The sequence below is a fragment of the Daucus carota genome, chromosome 9, assembly GCF_001625215.2.
Source record: "Daucus carota subsp. sativus chromosome 9, DH1 v3.0, whole genome shotgun sequence".
Taxonomy (NCBI): Eukaryota; Viridiplantae; Streptophyta; class Magnoliopsida; order Apiales; family Apiaceae; genus Daucus; species Daucus carota.
In genome coordinates this window covers 5,313,743-5,332,639 of record NC_030389.2, presented here as the reverse complement: position 1 = coordinate 5,332,639, position 18,897 = coordinate 5,313,743, and the positions used below count along the sequence as shown (strand labels likewise).

The 18,897-nt window shown below is 34.1% G+C and overlaps 3 protein-coding genes across 6 annotated transcripts in view; 2 read left to right on the top strand and 1 right to left on the bottom strand.

Annotated features, from left to right (window-relative positions):
• The window catches only part of LOC108202521 (protein SUPPRESSOR OF QUENCHING 1, chloroplastic), a 29,117-nt gene extending 25,719 nt beyond the window's left edge, over positions 1 to 3,398 (top strand). For 3 of the 4 annotated variants that reach the window (XM_064083985.1, XM_064083986.1, XM_017370960.2), the window contains one exon: positions 1,489 to 1,982. In XM_064083985.1, the coding sequence (XP_063940055.1) occupies positions 1,489 to 1,650 (162 nt within the window). In that variant the 3' untranslated portion in view covers positions 1,651 to 1,982. Of the gene's footprint in view, positions 1 to 1,488; positions 1,983 to 3,098 lie in introns of those variants that run through there. The other variant, XM_017370961.2, reaches the window with a different exon arrangement.
• Positions 3,399 to 8,314: 4,916 nt separating this feature from the next.
• On the top strand, positions 8,315 to 8,884 carry LOC108201918 (transcription factor bHLH149). The gene has a single exon (XM_017370260.2). The coding sequence runs from the start codon at positions 8,315 to 8,317 to the stop codon at positions 8,882 to 8,884; it is 570 nt and encodes a 189-aa protein (XP_017225749.1).
• Positions 8,885 to 15,006: 6,122 nt separating this feature from the next.
• LOC108200516 (E3 ubiquitin-protein ligase WAV3) lies at positions 15,007 to 17,767 on the bottom strand. The gene is made up of 4 exons (XM_017368694.2): positions 17,647 to 17,767; positions 16,867 to 17,435; positions 16,208 to 16,554; positions 15,007 to 15,892 (listed from the first exon to the last, which is right to left on the bottom strand). Exons 1-4 carry the CDS (start codon positions 17,696 to 17,698, stop codon positions 15,277 to 15,279), a joined length of 1,584 nt encoding a protein of 527 aa, XP_017224183.1. The 5' UTR covers positions 17,699 to 17,767; the 3' UTR covers positions 15,007 to 15,276.
• Positions 17,768 to 18,897: the final 1,130 nt, after the last annotated feature.

Sequence of the window (18,897 nt, the reverse complement as noted above, 5' to 3'; positions counted from 1 at the left end):
CTAAACTCGCTGACAATAATATCAGTTACATATTTCTCTCCATTTTCCATACAAAGGATTATTAAAGAAAGAAATACCTAACGAATATCTTAATACAAATTTCATTATATGAAAAACTCAGACGTGTAAATACCATATACTAGTATATTAATAGGCAAAATGCATAGATACATATAAAATTAGAGAAAGTGAATTACTTTTTTATATATAGTAACTGGCAAAGAATGCTTCTTTTAATATATTGATTAAGGTTAATGTTTTCTTATGCAATGCTATAACTATTCAGATCATATTATGCAATAATTGCTGAGCATTGTTGTCAATGTTAGACTTTGAGTCTAAGGTAATTTGCCCTTTATCCTCATAATATTATCCTTATTTCAAATCCTTAAAGGCAAAGCATGTAAATGGCCCTTCCCCCTCTCTACTTTTTGAAGGACATTTGTGCATCATGCACAAGTTCTGATAGGAACCTGCGCTTTAGATCGAGTTATGGGACCTTGTATATTGAAATCTCCTTCGATTCCTGCCCTTAAAGGGGTGTTCTTCTAATTCTTTCTACCTCTCCCTATTTTGTTAACTGGTTTTAAAATAAATAAGAAGTACTGAGAGCTCAATTAGAGAGAGCTCACTGATCTCATGTAAACATAGTTGAGGAAATAATTCTTGCCTTCTTATTTCTTATTCACACTTTAAATACAGAACTTTCAATCTAAGCATCAGGAATCAAGAGATAACAATTGCTAGAAATTTGCAACTAATAGCAATAATTCTGCTACTAATAACTAGCCTGAAAATCTGCACCAATTAGCAAGAAATCTGCCATAATAAATGAGCTAAAAACCTGCAATCAAACCACCATTATGTTCCCACAAAAATAGCTTTAAGCAGTTGTTCCTAACTGCTTGTTTTGACTGCGCCTCTTGTAATAATGAGGAAAAGGAATCACCTGAGACTTATTATTTATAACAAGTTCCTACCTGTAGTTTAATGTGACATTCTTCTAGGCTGTGTTTCTCAAGGTCCTAGACAGACTGTTGGACTGTTTATTGTTTTATGTTAGAATTAAATTTTAAGCTACCCCATGAACTGAAGTTTACTGTTTTTGTGTTAACTTTCTGCTGATTAGTGTTACCTTTGATATATATTTCATGTAAATAGTAAACAATAACCAGATTATAGTCTTTGTATATAGACATTTCAGGCAATGACCAATATCTCATTTGTTTTCGGTAAGGTATACCATTCTGTTAAAAAAGGGCTTATTACCAGTAAAAGATTCTGACATCAGTGTTTGAGAGGAAAATTTGCATGTCAAAAGATAATCTGTTCCAGTATGTCGGTGATTGCAGAATGCAGGCGTAAAGTTGTTTATTTGTTTACATTTAGCCACTTTAGAAGATATTACTTGTCAGTTGGTGATGCAATAAAGATCTATATCACTGATTAGTCCAGTAATTAATTTAAAATCTTGGTCTGCTTGGAAAGGTGTACTACTGCAAAGAAGATGAGGTGTGTTTATACCAGTCTCTGACTTTTGAAGTACCATTTCAAGAGGTTACATCGAACTCTATTCCGACGGAGGTTAGACTTTCATATGTTGTGAAACCCAAAACTTCTCCAGACAGCATGCAACTTCCAATTCCCTGAGGCCTGAGGCCTGAGACCCCGACTTGAAGCATTTGAAGAGAATGTAAGCCACCCAATCTTAATATCCAAATTCTGTACGCAAATAACATGAGCTAACTTGCATCGGGTCATCCAGTTCAGAATTATTTTAGAAAAGGGTAAAGAAGACAAGTTAAAATTTTTTGTTTAGTTGTCTAAATACTGTTCCTTGTATATCTGTTATTTTTGAACAGCTAGCCTGCCTTCTGTTTCTGGAACTGAGAATTGTATATATGAACATGAGAAACACTGACCTAAATTACATTATTAATTTGAATCATCCCAATCCTAATGCCAGCTTTTTATAACCTCTATCATTCTTTGCGTCAACACAAATTGAATCAGACAAAACAAATAAAAGAATATATGTTTCTTCAAGGGCCATTTAGTTGTCAAAATTGCTTAATCAGCAATCCTGAAATATATTGCTGGTAGGTATGAATTTAAGCTTCTTCGTGTTAATCCTCATTCCGCATAAAGAAGCATTAAGAGTGTGTTCTAAGCACTAAGCAATGCTTTACTGAGTTTACAGGGATATCTATGGTGCTCTTGAAGTAGCACTAGTTTTTGTCTCATAATTATCATGATCATCATTATTTCGTCTTAAGCAAGGTTTAATTTAGAGTTAATTACAAAATGCATCCATTTGGATCAACTGCACTTTATTTCTTAAATTTTAGGTAATTGCACAGTGCATATGTATATTTTAGTGTTACATGTTGAACTCTTTTGGCCCATTTTTCATCTATATTGACATATCGTCGTGTTAAATTAAAAAAGTAAAATGGACTTAAGAACTATAGCATGTCATGTTAGTTAATTCTTAAGTTTATATCACTCTTTTAATTTACAATGTGATAAGTTAAAATAGATAGAAATGAGCTGAAGGGTTTAAAATGCGGCTTCAAAACTTGTCAAGGGATGCATTGTGCGATTATTCAAAATTTAGATAATGAAGTGCTATTGGTCCCGAAATAATGGAATGCATTTTACAATTAACTCTTAAATCTATATACAGGGATATTTTTTATTTTGTTTTTGCTAAGTCTATACAGGGATATTCTTGTGCACTTCTCATTCGTATATAACTTGTGATGGGGAAGGGTAAATATTCGTATATTTTTAATAATCCCGGGTGAAAATTATAAATTATTCAGGATTAGAAATAGTATATTATTTTTACTTCGTCGAGAGTAAAGAAAGTTTGTTTATCGATCTATCTTCTTATTTATAAAAATTATACTCTAATAATATTTCATTCATGATTATACACTTTATTTACTCAATCACGGGTCTCATTTTGATTAAAATTTTTATTTAATATATTCACCAACTTGCTTATCGACGCTAAATTTCCAAGATCTTTCCATGATTTTCATGTTCTATAACTGGCCATACCTGATAAAGATTCTGTGGTGTTTGTGCGACAGAGAGAAACACATGCAATGTGTCTTGGGAGGAAGTTTCTGTCTGTGCGGGCGTGCTGCTGTGGTAGATTTCTATCTGTAGCAAATCTCCGATTTTAGACTGGGATAACTTTGAATAATTACAACTAGCTAGAAGAGCAACTGCAAAACAGATCAGGTTCCTGTCTAAATTTTGAGTCCTTGTCAAAAATCTGTCGTTCCAATTTTATACATGTTCAGAACACTCATGTGAAGATGATAATTTAAGTGATCCGGATGCCTAACCGGTCTGCAATCCTGAAAAAAATTACTCCTTCTATCCCATCCCATTTTTTACATTGAGTTTGGGCAGGCGGGTAAAGAAATATGATAGAGTAGTGAAAAAGAGAAAAAAAGTGGGTGAAGTGATGGGACCCACTGATTTTTAATATATAAAAGAGAGATAGTGGAATATAAGTGGTGTGAAAAGAGATGAAAAGTGAGAAAGTTGTGAAAGCCGTTAACTATTTTAGAAAAATTTTGTAATATAAAAAAATGTGTGGAACATTCAAAAAAGAAAACCGTAAACAATTTGGTTGGACAGAGGGAGGAAATAAATCTTAATTGGTTGATATGTAAGCAGTGTTACAGAAATCGATGATTGGACCTAATCAATTGAATTACCGATTCAGGATTAATCAGGTCGGTCCACATTTGAGCATAGTTATTAGTCTTCCCGCCGACCGATTCAATCACATATATTAGGAAATGCGTCAACTAATTGATGTCCATTACAAGCAAACATAAACTAATAGGCACAACCCGTCACTCGATCGTGCATACACAGGGAATAAATGTATGTGTTTGCTTGCTTGTCTTTTGAAGGAGGCAGAAAAATATGGGTGTCAATCATGAAGAGTCGAAGACGCCTTTAAAATAACATGTCATCTCACAGCTTTATTTTTCGGTGGTCTAAGTTAGTGGGAGAAGATCACTCATTTATTGATATTTTTTAGAAAATAATTCTGATCTTGACGCATGTCTCACACAAGGAGGCAGACTGCAGTTGCCCTCATTGCACTGAATGCACTAAGGACAAATCATCTGTGCTAGATTCATTTTTCTTTATTTGAGTATCTTTATATTATTATAATCATTTAATTTTTTTAATTATCATTTAAATTTAAATGCACTGAATGCAAACTTGTTTTAATTTGTTAGCAGGAAAATTAATGTTATCCCCTCCGGCCGATTTTTAGTCCACATTTTCTTTTTTGTTTTGTTACAAAAAAATTATTCATATTGTAAATATATTAAGTATTTTCAATTTTCTTAAATATTTATATAAATTTTTAACAGTATATAATTTGTTTATTACTCCCTCCGTCTCAATGAATAATATACATTGGGATTGAATATAGTGACCAAGAAAAATTGTCAGAAATGAATAAAGTTAGATGGAAAGTGGATAAAGTGGTGGGTAAAGAAGCTAATTTTGTTAGTTGCTAATTTTGTTAGTTGGAACGATAATGGCTAATTTAAGTTCCCCAAGTCAATCCAAAGATTCATAAACAACACATATAAAGCAAGTAGAGAATAAAAGTTAAAGAAAAGAATGGAATAAAAACATAATTAGCGGTGGGGTATGATGCAAAAGTACAAATGATAATTGGGGGCATAGCATGAAAGCAAAGGCACATGCAATTTCCCATAAAAAATGGGGCAGACAGACAAAGGACAGAAGGAAATTGACAAAAGTAATGGTACAACAAATATTCAAATGGAATAGAATATTAATAAACTAGCAGTTGTATCAACAAGAAAAGTGAGTGCTTGCACGTAATTTATGTGGATCGAGCCTCGCCACACCTCTTCCGACTCATGTCGGTCCAAAAACTCTCCATATGTAACTAATTTTAGATGTAATAACTAATAAGTGATAAATTTGGGAAAATTTGAAAAACTAATTAATATAATAATATATCATTATTTATATTATTATAAATATAATATATCAAGATCTTATATATAATATATGATATGACATGGAACTACAAATTCCTAAAGTTTGAGCAAATAGGAGTTGGCTAAAAATTTAAAAAGACTTGCTGGACTGTATAATATTTTTATAAAATTCTTACAATTTTTAGTAACATTTTAAGTATATTTATAATTAGACGTTCTTCAGTGCTCTTATAAATGCATTTTTTAATTTAAATTTAAATATTTTATAGACCTTAAAGTTTTTAATTATATGCAAGACTTTATCCCATGAGTACAACATAAATTGTAGTCAACTTAACAAATTTCATATATATAGATTTTTTTTAAGTAAAACATATTGCCACAACAGTATGTATTTGTAGCGTCTCTCATAACTGTCAATGTAATAAAAGTATGCTTCGAAGAAGTTCACTAAACTGTTCATGCCCCAAATGCACATCTGAATGACAGCAAGAAGAATGAAAGATTACTACTGTCAGATGGTTGACAACAGTACGACAAATGACAGACAGTTGCAGGCCACGACAAATAGTTTTAATCTGACATCAACATTGAATGAAACTCCGCAGACAGTAAATTTCCGCACGCCTGACAGCATGACTTGAGTTCCAAATAGAAGCGTACTCAGGAAGAAACTGTCATTCCAATCATGTTTGAGCAAGTTCTAGTGTTTCTCTATCACTGTCATCGGAGATATGGGATTAGATTTGATTCCATATCAAGTCAATCATGTGGCATCGACATCCACTAATTCAGAACTTAATTTGAAAATCATATTTTGACCCGGACATTTTTGGGATGTCGATAATAACCAATGAATGACAAGTGATTTTCCTCGTGTGGATCATATTTAATAAAACCTTGAAGAGTCGAACTACGAATACGTCTCGTACTTATTTGAGTTATAACACAATCAGATTCCCCGGTATCATGCGAAGAATAGCTAGGATTTCCCGAATAAGATGTCATTCATTTGATGAGAAATAAAAAGTAATATCGAAAATTTGAGTGGTTGAAATTGAAGCGGCTATTTTCAAAATAACAGAAAGAAAAACAACGACCTGGGTGGAGAGTTAGAGTCGAAAAAACGATTATTCCCTTTTTTCTCTCATTCAAAACCGTATGTGAGACTTTAGTCTCATACGACCTCTAAGTGATTACAAAAGAAAGAAAAGGTGAGTTATTAGTAATAATATTTTTTATTTTATATATCATGAATATTCCGTACTTTCTAACTTACAAATGTAGAAATAGTTGGATTTATAACAATAATTAGGACAAAAAATATAAGAAATATTTTATTTATCACAGCTATGGGCAATTGTAATTATTTCTTAATTTATAATTTAAAGTTTAAGACATATATTTGTATAGCAGTATCCCTGAAAATAGTGCATTGACTCTATTACTCCAACTAATTGGTCGACCAGCACTAAGAAGTTATCCAATATCCTGAACCATAAACTGATTTGGTACACTAATATACAAAGTACATATAGATTTGTGTCTGGCTATACTATATTATATATTACAGTACTTGGTTTTATTGGCCAGCATTGAGCCCACGTATGAAGATTAAAAGCTCCACGCATAAATTGCCAACATATCCTCTGACCCTATATTGAGTTGTCTTTTCAATTATTATTCTTTAATTTAATTAAACTAGAAAAAGAATAAAAATTCTACAACTTCATCTAGATGTGATTTGTAGTCCCCTAGGTTAAATGGTAGAAACTAATTTAATTGAAATTATATTACCACATAAATATTCATTGATAATTAATTATTTATTTATTTAATTATTTGTGTGAACTGTGAGTAAGTGATAATATCCGAAAAGCGATAGCTAGCTAGTATTTGAAAAGGGATCATTTCACTATCACAATAAAGGAGAATCACATGTTTTGTTTCTAGAACATTTGAATTTATAATTTGTAGCGTGGAGTTTGATTGAGAAAACAGAATTGAATACAATGCTTCTATTTATCTGATTGCTTAATCTAAAACATATACTGTATGAGCTAATATAATTGTCACAGAACTACTATGAGTTTTTTTTTACTAAATACAGCACTACTATGATTTGCTGTGGTCGAAATTTCCGGTTGAAAATAGCCGCGCTTTTCTTGTAGTGCTGGTATGAATAAGTAATTTATGACAAACTTAAATTTCTTTCTGATATATCTAAAATTTAACAAATTAAAAATCAAATACAAGTGAATATATCATTACACGTATACATATATAATTACTTAACTCAGTCTCGAGTTAAGTATAGCAATCTTACATTTCACAATTTTCAAGACAAATTCGAAACTTTATATATATATATATATATATATAGATATAGTAGCAATTCTTTTATATTTGAAAAATAAATACCATGTTTTTGGATTGGTTTATATGAAAATCATTTTTGTTAAAAACTTCCAAGACTATGGGGCCGTTTGGGTGAGTTTAAAATAAGTGCTTCTTGCTTAAAATAAAAAAGTGGAGTAGAAGTTAGAAGCAAATCAAGACTTGCAAGTGATCAAAGTGTTTGGGAAATAAGCAGAAATCCTGAAACAAAATCTAGCATTCTTAGCTTTTTATAAGTGCTTCTTGACTTTTTACACAAACGGCACAGATAAGTGTATCTAACTTATAAACCAGAAGCCCGGCCTTTAAGCCGGAAACAAACACCCCCTATATATGTTCCATAGGTAAAATACAATAAAGTATATCATTATATATGATTTTAAAATGTATAATAAAATAATAGTAAGTATACAAGTTACTAGGTTTTTCCTCATTTAATTTGAAAAACATTATTACACGTATAGTCTCCGAAATTTGTATTAGATTAAAAGTGTCCTTTACTACAAACAGAGACATTTAAGACGGATAACTTATAACGGATAACAGGTCCGTCGTAAAGTTGAATATTTAAATATTTTCCTCTGATTTAAAAAAAATCAAAAAATACCTTATTTATTTTAAAATACTAAGCACCCATTTTGTTAGAGAACTACACACATTTCCCTCGCTTGCCCCTTTAAAAGCCTCTCCCATCCCGTCCAATTAACTCATTACATCTCTTCCATTCTTCAAACTCCTCTCATAACACATTCCCTTTGTATAAGCGTTACCTTCTGTTCAATCTTACCGATACTCTATCTCCCATCTTTCGATCCTATACCTCGAAACCTCTAAATCTGCCCGTATTTTCTAGATATCGATCAATCCATACTCAATATATTCAACACTCGTCTTACTCTATGGCTTCGTCATCTGTCACCTCTTCGACTCCAACCGAATCAAATTGCAAGAAGAGAAGAAAAATCGACAACAACGTTACCATAAAGAACAATCAATCTCATGATCAAGAAAACAAATCCCAATGGAAATCCGCATCGCAGCACAAGATCTACGCCACCAAACTAGTAGACGCTCTCCGTCGACGAACCTCCAATTCTACGGTCCGCGAAACAGCGGACCGAGTCCTCGCGCTTTCGGGAAAAGGCCGAACGCGGTGGAGCCGAGCCATTCTCACGAATCGGCTTAAGATACAAATGAGGATGATCAAGCAGAGGAACAAAACGAAGAATACGAAGGCCGCTTTTACTAAGCGGCCGAGAAAATTGATTAGAGCACCTGTGAAGAAGAGATCATTACTGGCTGTAGAAGAGAAAGCTCGTGATCTGAGCCGATTAGTCCCCGGTTGCCGGAAAATTACGTTGCCGAATCTTCTAGAAGAAGTCGGTGATTATATTGCTGCTTTGGAGATGCAAGTACGAGCGATGACGGCTCTTACCGGCCTTCTAACCGGCTCGACTCGATCTGTTTAATTCTTGAATGTGTATGGTTTGGTCATGGACTACATGCATGTGTAGATTTCTTCGTTTTGATAAATATTTGCCTTCTTTCGTCCTTAATTAGTTGTCATTCGTCTTTCTGTCAATTTCCTTACCATCTCATTCATTATTAGTACGGCTCGAAGCAAATATTATTTTCAATACTAGTAGTTGAAAATGGAATTATAGCAATTAAGTAAAACATCAGATTAAAGCAACACACTAAAGCACTGGACTATAAAAATTTTCATCTTTATTAGTCATGTAACCGAATCGGATAAGTGAGACTCCATATGATAATAAAAACAAGAAGAAAACAGCAGATCAACTTTATTTTCTATCTGGCATGAGTTGTTTTACCGACTGATCAGATGTTCAAATATGAGTGTCTTGTGTCCATACATATAGTATTGATATAGAGTATATACTGTATGATATGCTGTAAACATAATCATTCAGGATGGATGAGATCGAATGCAAAACAGTACCTGCAGTACTCTCGGCTGGTTTCCCACATTGGTCCGACATTGCCATTGGGGAGTCCCTATCGTTTTGTCTCAGGCCATGAGCAAGTTAACAGTATGTGTCTATCATAAGACCTTAAGTTTAGGATTATATAAACAATCAACCTTAAATCTTTAACACTAATAGCCTAACAACCAAATTTTTTCCGAACATCCACAAATACTAGGGTCATGTTTAGAAATGATCACTAAAATCTGCTAATATTAGTGTTTGGTAGTTAGCGGATTGAAGTAGAGTTTGGATCCAAAAGGTTAATTTTGAAAAAACTATGCTCATGAACTTTTTGGGTTAGAGGTTTTGGTTTGTGTCAGAAAAAGCTACGTGAGAAGTTTTTTGGGTTAGAGGTTTTAGTTTGTGTCAGAATAACCTAATCATTTAGCTATTTATCAAACAATTTTACAAGAAAAACTGTTAGTTCAATCTCCTAGTCAAATTATCTACTTCAATCAGCTAGTCAAAACATCTAATTCAATCCGCAATCCGCTAACAACTAACCGTTAATTCCCAAGTAGCCTAGATATTTCTCATGAATTTATCTAGCTAGCTAGAAATACACTCTAAAGTAGCCAGCGAATGCTCCAAATTTGGCACGTACAGGAAAAAACAACATGGAACCCTTTGCATGTGCTAAATTTCCAAGTGCATCTATACATATAGTTCCATTAAGCACACATGTGATTTACATTGATCCACATATATCAGCAACATGTAGAGCTTAGGGTTTGCACTGTATTACTATTACACTACTTGTCATTGTCCTCGACTCCAAAATAATCGGGGTCCTCTCCGGCCCCGCCATCAGCATTAATAGTATAAACCAGTTTTTATTCTCGAAAGACTAGTCTCCACCAAAGTCCCACTATTTTCAGACGACATGACGATTGTCAAGTCTCTATCAGTTTAATCTCTTGTTCATTTCTACTGCTCCGGACGCGCAACGTGTCCGGTTTCGATTAATAAAATACGAATCTCCTCCGCCACCTCCACCGCCACCGATTACCGGCTTGCTTAAAGCTTAAAAGGTCTTATCGTATAGTGGTATATAGAGGACCACTTCTTGGTGTCCTTTTACAGGCTCATGATCTGTAAAATGTTTGAACACTACAGTTTTGTCACATGCATGCATGTGATTTTAGTCCAGAAATACCCCATTTTGAGTGCTCATGAACTCAACGTTTCTTTTAGCATGCATGAATTAACATACTCTTGACTCCTTAGAACGGAAAAAATAATTAACTAAATTCGACGTACCAGGTTCGAACTCGTGACATCCTGATAGTGCATCTTAGAATCATTAAAGTAGGTGTTAATTAGATCGGTTAGAGTTTTGAACTCATGTACATAATGATAAAATGTTTGTTCTACATTTATATGCCAAAAGGCTACTCAAGAAGATACACATATTATTGAAAAAACAGGATGATAAAGCTTTGGGGTAAAATTTGCCACGTGCATAACTTAAACAGTGAGGATTAAAGAGGGCTGCCAATCAGTCATATTCGAAAGAGATAAGACATGGGTGGTCCCATTTTGGGCCCAGAATGGATGGAAGTTAGTGAGCCACTGAGCCCAAGTGAAGAATTGAAAAGTAGAGTCTTGAAAGCAAGTGTCCACATGGTTTGTTTTGGCCCACTTTGCTGGCTATTAATAAATGCCAAGGGTCCATTTTGTGTTTTTTTTTTTTTTCGAATTCTTGTTTTGTACGGCCTCATCTTGGTCCTAGTTTAGCAACATGACAAAATAGATATAAATATTGGTGCACAATTATGTTGCCAATGCACGTGGTTGGTAGACACAGATTTTCTATAGATTTTTGTTGTTGGAATCGTCTATAAATTGCTATACCATTTTTTTCACTTAAAAATGTTACCTAATGTATACAAATTATTGTTCAGTAATCTGGTATAAACATTTTCAGGAAGATATTATTTGAAATGACACTGAAATACAACATGATTTGAAATTATCAAAAAGATTCTAGCCGAATTTTCAGAAAATAATGATCAGTTTTTGGATTGAGCTCGTAAAATAAATCGGTATTCGTTATTATACTAATTAAGTAATACAGGATGATGATATTAGTACTCGAATTTAGTTGCTCTCATCAAAGAATGTGTATGACCCCTCACAAATTGTCTAGATATCTGTTTACAAAAATCAGGTTGTTATATTATTTTTATTCTCTTACTAATGACAATCCACATGCATAATGACCCTTATCTACTAATTAATACGCATTATCTTCAACAAAAAACGCCTCATAAACAGACACACATGTACCATTTGTTTCTTTTAATTATCATTTTCTCATTTGTAATTTCATTTTTAAGTCATCTAACTAAACAGATATACCCGTTCTTTAAATGTAGGAGAATGTAATCTCAAAAAAGTAATTCGTATGTCTGCTTGGAAGTATAAATTTGAGCTAATGATGTTAAAAATCCATCTATATATTTAGCAAAAAAAAAAAAAAATCCATCTATATTAGCAAAAAAAAAAATCCATCTACTAGTATACTCTAGGGGTGAACACGGGTTGGGTTGGCCGGGTTAGGGGCAAAAATTCAACCTAACCCAATTTAATCGGGTTATAAAAATTTGAACCCGTTAACCCTCATATATATTTCCAACCCAACCCTCTTATTCATACGTCGGGTTGGGTTGGGTAGGGTCGGGTTTATCGGGTTTTATCCCGTCAAAATTAAAAAACACACAAACACAATCTGTATGTAGCTTACTAATTTAAATAGACTACACTTGCAGAAACACATTGCAGCATTTCAAAAATCTGGACTCAATCTCAGTCCCAGAGACATAGATGTACTAGTAGTAAATTACAGCATTTGCTTTTCAACTCCATCACTCTCTGCTATGGTGATTAACAAGTACAAAATAGATAAACAGATTTAAACTACTAAGCTACATACAGAATGTGGTTAAATAGACAAACACCTTGCATTTGCATAATAATCTAAGGATGGTTACGAACTATTATTAATAAATTTATCAATATTTATAGAGAAATTAACATAATAACAAGCTATGAACTAGAAGCATAGAGAAAGGATTTAGGTCAGATGCTAATGGGCTAGGGTGCAATACTTTGATGAACTGTTATAATTTTAATAGTGGACTACTAGACTATGTTATTTTAAACGGGTTGGGTCGGGTTGGGTGGGGTTTAAAAAATTAAAAACCCTGACCCAACCCAATCTATTCGGGTTAATAAAAAATGAACCCAATTACTTCTCGGTTTGGAACGGTTCGGTTTGATCGGCCGAAATAAGGTGCGGGTTGGGTCGGTTTTGCGGGTTAAACGGTTTTTTGTTCACCCCTAGTATACTCCTCGGAACAGTGTAATTTAGAAAATATGCTACCAATATTCCCATAAGTCGCATGCATATATGTATATTTGATGAGGGCAACTAAATAAGAAGTGTTTCTTCACTCTATGCTAGAGGTTTTATCACTTTTTTCTTTAGTTTAGTCATTTCAATATATGATAATCAAGAGCCTTTAGTTGTCCGGTTAAAGTATAAGATTCATAAAGTGGGCCTCCTCTAAAACCTTAAGATGGGTTAAAGTATAAGATTCATAAAGGGGCCTCCTCTAACATCTTAAAGTTTTAGAGGAGGGAATGGTTCTCTACATGGTATCAGAGCTCTAGTTTGGCGCTTATAAAAAAAAAAGAGCTCTGGTTTGGCAGGAGGTCTTGGGTTCGAGCCCCTGCCACCCCAAATATTCTCACAATTTAAGATGGACACGAAGGCAAGTTATACCCTCATCTTCACTCTTCAAACCCAAATAATGGGATTTCGAGTGAGGGGGAGTGTTAAAGTATAAGATCCATAAAGGGATCTCCTCTAACACCTTTAAGGTTTCAGAGAAAATGGTTCTCTACAGTCCAGACTTGTGCTTTGTAGTTAGGATTTGATCTAAGCTAATTAGATTGTATTTTTCATTCATTATATATGATATAATGTACATATTATCCCCGTTAATTAGTCTCAATTCTAAGATTGTGTTCACTTCACGGAATGGAATGAGGGAAGAATGGAATGAAATTTGTATTATAAATTGTGAGTGATTAGTGAAATTGTTTATAATTTTCATTACTTCGATCATTCCATTCTAACTATTTTAACTAAGAATCTAACCCACACGTTTTGAACAGTATGTTGATTCCATTTGTTCATAATCTTTTCCTATCATCTTTTTCATGAAATTTTTTAACTCACTCATATTTAATCATTATTCACTCATACTTTCTCCAATCTCCATAAAACTTGTTCGTATAATTTATTTCATTCTCTGCTCATTTTATTCGATAAAGTGAACCCAACGTAAGAGTTTGAACTTCGTGATCATTATGTGGCACCCCAACTACACCAAAACTATGCTACCAATATTCCCATGAACCGCATGCTTATGTATCTATACTATACTATAATAAGTCAATATGGTTATAATTTGTAGTCGTACAAGATTTTGGTTTGGTCATCTCGGTTTGGTGATTCACATTATAACTAAAACTCTGTTGCACGTAGAGTTTTCATAGTTTTACATCTCTAAACAGTTTGATATACTACAACATAAAAATTCCACCATTATTCTCTTAAATATAATTTATAATTATTTAATAAATAAAAAAAGTAAATTTACTATCATTAATATATATTAAATTTAAATTATATATAATAAATTTAAATTATATAACCGCCCGTGCTTTGCACGGGTTTAAGGCTAGTATAAATAATACCAAGATACTATAACACAAACATGCCCACAAGTTAGAACGCTACCCGGTTATAGTATGAAAAATTATAATATAAACTATTACGTAAATTACAACATCTCTACGTTATTATCGTAACTTAAAGGAAGAATAACAAATATAAATAAAATAAAATCTTGAATTTTATTACAACACTAAATTCATATTTATTCATTACAACTAATCTACCTCCACTAGTTCAAAATGGACCAAAACAATCACTCACTATATGAGCGTGTAATTAATTAGAATCGAAGCACGACCGTCTTGGCGGTGCAACTCTCTTATGCGTTGTCATGAGCAATCGTACATCTTATTTCCTAATTGAAAGGTTAGATATATAATAACACGAAAAAAAAAAACAAGTTATCGATCATGCTCGTCAGCAAGCCCTTGGACAGAAGTTGAGTTATGTCAAAACAAGGAGAAATCCTTCTTATAACAAATAATCAATATTAAATCTTTGAAACAATGTCGTACGACTTATGCAAAGTCACGGAACTTATAAAATCTTCTCTATTTAACAAAGTCTTTCATATAAGTTGAACTGGAATTTCAATAGGATGCCAAGTGCTATATCCATGGAATAGCACCGAATCATGATACTCATGATTGTTACTACTATTGGGTCCATTAAGCACAAAATATTGGCCTTTTAACAAAAATGCAGTTAAGTACAAAATCACTACTACATTCCATATAAAGAAACTTGTACTGGGGTCAAATTCAGCTTCTTTCGGGAAATCAATCTATGCAATGCGTTTGCTGTTGTTACTCCTAAAACATGCAGATGAGAATAACGCTTCTATAAAACAAAATTAGGAAAATAGAAATTTTATTCGAAATAATAAACTTAAAAGCATAGCAGAGATATACAAGCACTCACACAAACAGTCTTGTTACATTCAAAGCCAATAAAAAAAAAACACAAACAAACACAACTCATCACTCGTCCTCCAGGTCTCTCAAGCGTAGCAACAAATGTCAATGCTAAACCTGCTGAGTGGGATTATTCAAATGCAAACTTCACGACAATCATATCATGGATATAAGATTCGGGAAGAGGCCGTTGGTGAGGGCAATCTCACTTAACGGCCTCCCGAAGTGACCAAGCTTTCGATGGCCTTGACAGCCACAAAGATCTGCTCAAGTAGGAAACCAAGAGGTCCCTTGATCGGGCCAAGGGGGTCAGCAGCGATCTCTTTCTTCTCATCTTCCTCGACTGTGGGCACGGGCTTAGTCGGATCCTTTATAAACGTCTTAGCCTGTTCCTGGTACGCGTCCATACGCGGCGTGGAAAACAAGCGCAGCTTCTCAATGTCACCTCTCGCAGCAAAACGCTGACGATCGTGAGACAGCTCCGAAGACAATGCGAAAGAACGGCCATGCTTAATGTACAAGTCTGGCTTCTGCAAATACTCCAAGAGCTGACCCACCTCCCGCTTCAGCATCTCGAGCAAGCGGGTATCATCAACTTGGACATTATCAAGCATGTTCTGGGCGTTGTCCAGCACTTTTTTAGCATCATCCATTTTCTTATTGTCAGCCAACTCTCTCGCGTCTTTCATCATCTTTGCAGTCTCCACACGGGTGCCTTCGACTACCACCTCGTCCTCCTCGCCGTCCTCGTCGTCCTTGAAATCAGCAGTACGTTTTACTCTCGCTGATAAAGGAGGGTATCTGAGTTCTCTTCCAGATGCATTCCTGCAATAGATGTTACAGATATTGCGTAAATTACCTAAAAATACACAAAATAACAACTGATCGATGCATTTAACTACTCCCCTGTCCCAATTTATTTGTCTTATTTGATATTTTATGGTCAAATTGACCAAATTTTGACTGAAATTTACATATATTAAATAATTAGAAAAAATTATGAAAATAATATTACTAGAATTTACATCTATTCTATTTTAAAATATATTTTTTCAATTTTCAAAATCATATAAGAATAATTATTAATTATCAGTCAAAATTTGGTCAATTTGAACACAAAAAGTAAGCTATTGAACGCACCTGTACTTATAAGTAACCCTGAGCACTTGTAAGGATATGTCCTCTGTAACCTTGGGGAGAGCAAGGTCGACAATGACCTTACGTGTCTCTTTGTCATAGAGAGTACCAAATTTAACAGTTATGGGGGATAAAACATCATTTTCCTTGTCCCTGGATTGCGGGTAGTCTCCTGCACTCACACTCTGGACTATTGAGTTGCTTTCAGGTGAAAAAGTCAGCCTCAAATCCTCCACAGCCACTGTGAGAAGCCCTCCCAAACAGCTAGCAAATGCAAGACCTAAGTCATCTGTCTTCTGTACATCTGAGTACGTTCCTTCTCCGCTGTTCTTAGCAATGGCGGTCAGCAGCTGAAAGAAGTAACCAATTGTCTAGGAATCAATAATTAATAACTAATATATACAACAAGAAAAATACTTGGTGTACATAATTGTGTACAAATTTTGTACATAATGACATGTAGTGGGTTTTAATTGGAATAAGCCCCTTGTATTTACATCAACAACCCAAATTAAAACCCACCACATCAACTGCTATGTCATTATGTACAAATTTTCTGTACACAATTTTGTGCATCTAGCACTACTCATATAACAATCACTTTATATTGAAAGCATACTGTCTGGTTTGTAGTTAGATGATCCAGGAATGTCCGTACTTACATTAGCCATTTTCTCAGGATCCTGGCTTCCGGTTCCAAACCCGAAAGTATAAACAGGCACACCGGACACCTGAACAAGGGCAGCATCTCCACCCGTGTTCTGCTCGCCATCTGACATAAGCATAATGCCTACGGAACGCCCATCCTTAAATTGACGGTCATTCAGCACCTTTAAGCCCATCTGAAGGCCGTCAGTAATATTCGTCGCACCATCAGCAGCAATTTTGTTGATCAGCTTTATAACGTCCACTTTCGAACTCTCATTCATCTGGCGTAAAGGGCACAACCGGTTCGCGACTAGAGAGAATGTGACGACGGACAAACGATCAACGGGGCTAAGTTTCTTGACGACGAATTCCATTGCTTTTTTCAGCTTCTCTATCCTATCTCCCTGCATGCTGCCGCTGACATCCAACACGGTGACTAGATCCAGCCCGGCTCTATGGTTAAGATTTGCTTGGCCTGTCAGCTCCAGCAGCACCCTGAAATTGCATTCTTTCAGTGGTGCCGTGGGCGCATTCATGATTCTTCGCTTTGCATTTCCCCCTTTAAATTCATCGGCGAGATCTCCTGCCATTCCCAAAAACGAACATTAGTATTTAATTTGTATTCGAACAAACTAGACATGCAGAAGGCAAATTAGTTAGCTACAAAAAGCCAGATAACTAACTAAACTACAGTTAGCAAATTACATGTTATTGAAAGGAAGCGAATGAAATGGATGATAATTAAGTGTAATTTATGGGTTTCACATTTAAAACTAAAGAACTTAATGTAGAACCTGCTGCGGGATTTTCGGTGGAAACAATTTGCTCATCATCGTTGAACGACATCTTTGGAAAGGAAGGTAATGCACCAACTGAAATCACTCAATCGCTTGGAAACATATGCTGCATTCGGGGTGACCGAACACTATATATATAGGCAGTACGACGACACACACTGTAGATTAATATTATCATTTCAGGGGCTAATTTGTAATTTGCAACCCTTATTTTTTATCTCGATAAAAAATATAGTTTGTGCTAAACTATGTTTAATTCCTTAACTATTAATACAAGTTACCTTATTTTAATACATTAATAATACTTGAATTTTCTTTTTTTTTTTGAGTAAGGCTTGAATTTTTTTTTTTTAATATATAGTAGTGAAATTAATGCATGCTTATATATGATACATAAATTAATGTTAGTAATATTGTACTCCCTCCGTCCCCTTTTACATGTCTATTTTGTTTTTCAAGAAGTTAAATTGATTAATTTTTGACTAAACATTATAAATTATCTGTTCAATATTTCTAAAATTTAAAAGTTGCATATTAATATAGACAAAATATACTTTCTAATGATATAATTTTTATTATTTTTCTATATTATCTCATACATGTAAATCCCAGTCAAATTATAGTCAATTTGACTGGTCAAAAGTAAAAATGAACATGTAAAAGGGGACGGAAGGAGTAATATGAAGCATTCTGCTATGTCTTAAATATGCTAAGAGCAACTCCAGCAGCCTCCCTATTTGGAGTCTTAAACCAAAATATGAGGAATATGGGAAAATAATCTACTCCAACAGTATCTTAGTGATTCCCTAAATCACTAAGATCCACTAGCCATGCCATATCTTTAGGTAACCTCTCTCCTCTCCTAAATCTTATTTTATAATAAATTTTGAATACGAACATGTTCTCTCTCTTCACCTATTGCAATAATGGTAACTTTTAATAATAAAATAGTATATAAGGAATGAATATAAGGAATATTGTTGGAGGTGAGAATAGCTATTATTATCTTAAGTCACTAGGATCTAATATTTTATATTATATTTAAGGAATGGGCTAAGATGCTGCTGGAGATGCTCTAAGTGACCAAGTTTTTTAGAATTTGAAGGTGTTGAAATTGTCAAATCATATTTAGGAGAGCTCATTTATAAGTTGAGAGTGAATGAGGGTGTTAGGAGGAGGGTTTGAGTTTACAGTGAATGAGGGCGTCAAGAAGAGGGTTTAAGATGGATCATTCATATATATATATAT

Bases quoted from the DNA above. Each gene is read 5' to 3' on its own strand.
- LOC108201918 (XM_017370260.2), top strand. From the start codon at position 8,315: ATGGCTTCGTCATCTGTCACCTCTTCGACTCCAACCGAATCAAATTGC.
- LOC108200516 (XM_017368694.2), bottom strand. From the start codon at position 17,698: ATGTCGTTCAACGATGATGAGCAAATTGTTTCCACCGAAAATCCCGCA. The intron at 16,555-16,866 runs GTAAGTACGGAC...TACTTCTTTCAG, and splicing joins ATCCTGAGAAAATGGCTAAT to CTGCTGACCGCCATTGCTAA. The intron at 15,893-16,207 runs GTGCGTTCAATA...CATCTATTGCAG, and splicing joins AGGGTTACTTATAAGTACAG to GAATGCATCTGGAAGAGAAC.